General features: G+C 37.0%; 1 protein-coding gene across 2 annotated transcripts in view; it reads left to right on the top strand.

Moving 5' to 3' along the window:
- Window positions 1-2,831: 2,831 nt before the first annotated feature.
- The window catches only part of Cdc37l1 (cell division cycle 37 like 1), a gene marked incomplete at its 5' end in the record, with an annotated part of 31,612 nt that continues 28,847 nt past the window's right edge, over window positions 2,832-5,596 (top strand). For both annotated transcript variants that reach the window (XR_003850892.1, XM_008841662.3), the window contains 1 exon segment: window positions 2,832-3,113. Coding sequence is in view for 1 of the 2 variants with exons in the window: in XM_008841662.3 (XP_008839884.1) it covers window positions 2,832-3,113 (282 nt within the window).

Raw genomic sequence — 5,596 nt, 5'->3', positions numbered from 1 at the left:
TTAGCTAGCAGACTGTATCAAGGCCAGTTACAGAAGAAGGGTGGTAAATGTGCCCTCAGGTGTCACTTCGTGGTTTTTTGGGTTTTTGTTTTTTTTTTTTTTTGCGAAAGGCGATACACGATTCTAACAGTTAATAGCTATTTTTCTCAGAACTTATTTTCTTACAATTAATGAGGATAAGTGATTTAAATTGTCTCCCAGCAAGTGTAAGATAGTGTTTTGCCCCGCTAACAAAGTTAGTTGGCTTTACACAGTATGGTGTTTCATAACCACACACTATATACTCATCCAACTAGTCACAGGGAAAGTGTGGCAAAATGAGAGTTGATGGGTCAGTAGTCACCTACTAATTATGGAACACTAGTGTCATCTGTGTGTACATAATGTGTTACAGAGGGAGAAAATGAATAACAGATGCTGTTGTCAGCTTGACGACACATGGAATGGAAAAAGGGTCTCGGAAATTTCAGTGCATTGTAGTTAGTCACAAAAGTAACCTAAGAGGAACTCGATATTTTAAAACGTTTGCATTTATGAACTTGTTTAGGTGCAGAAGGGAGTGTTGGAGGCAAATAGGCTTTTATCTCCTCTATTAAAAGTGGTCTTTCTGAGGTCATAAAACTAGTTAGTTGTAGAAGCTAAACTAGAATCAATGACTCCTACTCCAGTAGCTTTTCTCACCTACTTTTGCACTGCTTATCCTGAAAAGTACCATAAAATTTTATTTGGATGAAACTACCCCTAAATGGTAGCAAAATTTGCAAACGGTTACTTCTAAGAACATAAAATTATTACAGGTCTACCCTGCTTATATGCCTTAAATTTGAGGGTTTAGAATATTTGGAAAGACAAAAAAGTTCAGTCCAACCAACAAGCTTTTAAAATCCATTTCTAAAAAAGCTTTGACTTAATTTTTACCAAATACGAGAACGATATCACAATCTAACAAGTGATGTGTGTGATCAATTAAGACATCAAAGGCAGACCAGAATTTAGAGATCCTACTTGAGAACTTTTGACATAAAGTTACACTAGTATATTGTAATGGTAACAGTTCCTTTATAGAATTTCTGTTCATTAAGATGTAATTATATCCCTTTAAAGCCTTAGTATAATGACAGATTAAAATAAAGCCTAAGGGCTGGGGATATAGCTCATCAGAGTGCTTGTCTAGCATTGGTTCAGTTCCCAGTGCTGCAGTTAAAAAACAAGACCTAATGTTTTTTCTTAATCATCTGAATGCATGTTGGATGGTATGATCAAATGGTTGTCTGTGCAGGATAGTTTAAATATAAAACATTCTTGTAATTGGTTTAATCTGAGACATATTTGCTCCTATATGATCAGAAAATGTAAGGTAGTCTCATTTATCCATTATCATCTTTCCTGGCATAGCTTTGTCTTTTAAAAATTAAGTTTTTTTATCTTCTTTTTCTGGCTCCATTTTCAATTGTAGCTGTCCTATAGTTTTTCCTAGGTAGCATAAAACAAAAATAAATGCTTTACTTGGTTTTTAGAGACATAGTGAGATCTGGGCTCTAAACCCACAAAATGAGTAAATGAAGCATCAGAATAGCAAGTGTCTACACGTGGCCCAGTAGAAATCTTGAATCTGCCCAAAAACAACCAGGAAGTACGGCCATGCTCGCTACTTGCCTTAGGAACAGTTTGTTCCAAATAAAGATTAGTTTATCCATCTAACATTTATTGAATTTCAACTCCTCAAAAAACTGGTAGTCAAGGAGGCAAATGAATAATTATGCTAAAAAATACCGCTATAGAAATCTGTGTACTTGGGTTGAGAGAGAATGGATAAGAAAAAGCTTAGGGATTAGGTAGGGGGAGTTGGAGAGAGGGCAGAGGGTTGCAAGGTTTAAAAGGGAGAATAGGGTTGTGAAGGAGGGAGGAATGAGTAACTGCAGCTGATAGAGCTGTACTTCCTCCTAAGATTCTTAACAAGTAAAATAACCTTTTTATTTTTTTGAAAGATCACTCTAGTAGAGACAAAAAAATAAGATTATATTTGTACAATTCAGATGTAAAATTATAGAAGCTTGAATACTGATACAGTTATGGGAACAAATAGGAGAAAATGATTCTCAGTAAGTTGTATGAAGTTGTACATTTAGCCAAGAAATCATTAAAAAAAAAAAATGCCCTCTGCTTTGGTTTTATTGAGCCAAAGAGTATAAGGAATTAAGAACCTATTGCGTTTACATAAGTAATTATGCAAATATTACTAATTCCTTTCAAGTAGAGCCAAGTCACCAAAATAGATAAGAAGTCAACTTTTACCACTTTGATTAGGATTAAGTTAAAGGATACCATATGACATAATCATTTATAAATAGGAAATTCTATTAAGAACCTCTCACATCAGCAAGAATTGTGATAATACAGAAAGAAAATAGAAACCAAGAAATGATTATTTCTAAATAAGAGGGTGTTTTTGCAGCGAAGAACTTGCAGATCAGAACTCTAAAGGTCTGTTTTTCATTCATGAACTTATGAACTAGACTGAAGCTTTGATTCTTCTGGTTAAGGATTATGAAGACTACACATCTGATGTTTGTTGTAGGACTTGTATATGAAAATCACTGATAGTTGCCAGATTTTGTGTTGTTAGTTGTCAGGGGAGGGGTGAAGATCAACAAGGAAGCTCAGAGTCTAATTGATGAATATAAAAAATGTAATTGTAGACAAAGAATACAAGATATGCTGTGCACCAAAAACATCATACAAAGATCCTTTGAATTGAGAACAGTGAACTGTGCTGCACAAACATACCCGTTGCTGTATTCATTTCTTACAAATACTGTCTTTTTATTCAGATGTATAGCCATGGGATTGAGCTGGCTTGCCAAAAGCAGAAAGAATTTGTGAAGAGCTCTGTGGCTTGCAAATGGAATCTTGCTGAAGCTCAGCAGAAACTTGGTAGCTTAGCGCTGCATAACTCTGAGTCCTTGGATCAGGAGCATGCTAAAGCACGAACAGCAGTGTCAGAACTGAGGCAGCGGGAAGAAGAATGGAGGCAGAAAGAAGAGGCTTTGGTCCAAGGAGAGAGGATGTGTCTCTGGAACATGGATGCCATTAGCAAGGATGTTTTTAATAAGGTATGATATTTTATTGGGCCATAAAGCAATAAGGGGCTGGGTATGTGACTCAGAGGTAGAGTGTGCAGGAGGCTCTGGGCTCCAGTCCCAGAGCTGCATGTAAAAACCAAGAAGAAGGAAAAACAGAAGCATTTGTAAATTTCTGATAGCAAAGCAACAGAATCCTCTTAAAACAGTAAACATCTCTAAGCCTTGCTTTCTTCAATACATAGGGAGGCTGTGAAGATTAAATACGGTAACATCCTAAAAGGTAATGTTTTAGCATGGGGTCTGGTATGTGGTTAAGTTGAGATGTACAAGTCCTACTTTCTGATGTTGCTGTGTATCAGCTTGCTATCAGTTTTATAACATGTTTAGTTACTAGATTTATTAAATGAAAGTCTTTCACTGCTTATTTACCATTGTGCATTTAGTAAACTCAGGTGATAATCTCTTTAAGAAAATTTAAATTTGATTATACTGGGTTACATGAAACAGTCTTCATGCAGGTACACAACGGACTTTAAGATGTCCACCCTGCCAGCCTGCCTTTTGTCATACTAGACAGTTTATTGCTTCTGTTTTCATATCATCTGTATATACATTATTTTATATATTTATATAAAATTGAGGACCAACAAATGAGAGGAAAAACACTATTTTTCTGAAATAGGCTTAATTCATTTAATATGATTATATCCAGTTGCAATCCATTTTCCTGCAAGTAATATAACCTTGTTCTTTTGTTGTTGTTTTGAGACAAGGTCTCACTATGTAGCCCTGGTTGGCCTGGAACTTGCTATGTATTCCAGGGTAGCTTCTAACTCACAGAGATCCGCTGACTCTGCCTCTTGAATGTTCAGATTAAAGGCTTGTGCCAGCATACCTGGTGAACCTCATTCTTTTTTATGGCTGAAGAATACTACATTTTATACTTAACATACCCACACACATGCACACACACACATATACACACACACATCATGTTTTCTTTATCCATTCATCTGTTGGAGACCTGGGTTAGTCCCATAATTTAGTTGTGAATAGTGCTGCAATGAATCTTGATGTGCAAGTATCTCTGATATGTCCACTGGGCATCTTTCAGGAGTGGTATATCTGGGTCACGTGGTAGATCTAGTTTCAGTTTCTTTTAATATTTTTATGTATATGAGTGTTTTGCCTGCATGTATGTAACTGTACTCATGTTATACAGTGCCTGTGGAGGTCAGAAGAGGGCATCAAATTCTCCTGGAACTGGAGTTACAGATGATTGTTAGAGCCATGTGGGTGCTAAGAATTGAATCCAGGTTCTCTGCAAGAGCAGCCACTGCTCTTAACTGCTGGGTCTCCTCTCCAGCCCCTAGTTTCAGTTTCTTGAGAAACGTCCGTATTGGCTTCTATAATGACTATTTTACGTTCCCTTTTGTCTACATCCTTGTTATTTTATAATACCTGTCATTCTGACTGGGGGGGGGGGTTGAAATCTCAATAATTTGTTATTTGGTATTTTGAGTTCTTGGTATACATTACTAGATATTGGAGCCAGTGAGATGGCTCAGAAGATAAAGGCACTTAATGCCAGCCAAGCCTGACAACCTCAGTCCCATCCTCAAGACCAACATGGTGGAAGGAGAGACTCCTGCAAATGGTTTTCTGACCTCCACTGTATTCTGTGGCATAAGTGGACATATGCACACACACAGATAATAAAATAAAAAGAAATTAAAAAAAAAATTTTAAAGCCAGGCATGATTGCACACGCCTTTACTCTCTGCACTTGGGAGGCAGAGGCAGACAGATCTCTGTGAGTTCAAGGCCAGCCTGGTCTACATAGTGAATTTAGGCCAGCTGGGGCTACAGGGAGACCCTGTCTCAAAGACCAAAAGAATTTAAAAAAAAAAAAAAAAAAAAAAAAAAAGACATTAAAGGCTGGAGAGATGGCTCAGCAGTTAAGAGCAGTGGCTGCTCTTCACGAGGACCCAGGTTCGATTCCCAGCACCCACATCGTAGCTATCAACTGTATTTGACTTCAGTTCCGGGGGATATGATGCCCTTTTCTGACCTTTGTGGGCATTGCACAACACGGGTACACTTACATATGTGTAATATGTGTAGGCAGTACATACATACACATAAAATAAAAATAATAAATTATAAAAAGATATTAAGCATCTTTCAGATATAGCAGGTTTTCTCCAATTTTTGTAGGCTCTCTTGATTTTTTTTTTTTCTGGGCAAAGCTTTTTAACATCATGAAATTTCATTTGTCAGTTGCTCGTGTTATTTCTTGAGCAACTAGAGCCCTATTCAGAAAGTCTTTGCCTGTGCTGTTATCTGAAGTATTTTCTCTAACAGTTTGAGTTTCAGGTCTTACATTTAAGGTCTTTGATCCACTTGGAGTTGATTTTCAGATAGGGTGAGAGAGAGAATAGTCTAGCTTCATTCTTCTGCATGTTGTTGAAGAGGGGCTGTCCTTTCTCTAGTATAGTGGGGTTTTTTGGTTG

The sequence above is a fragment of the Nannospalax galili genome, unplaced genomic scaffold, assembly GCF_000622305.1.
Source record: "Nannospalax galili isolate Female #2095 unplaced genomic scaffold, S.galili_v1.0 scaffold241, whole genome shotgun sequence".
Taxonomy (NCBI): domain Eukaryota; kingdom Metazoa; phylum Chordata; class Mammalia; order Rodentia; family Spalacidae; genus Nannospalax; species Nannospalax galili.
This window is presented reverse-complemented; position numbering and strand designations above follow the sequence as displayed.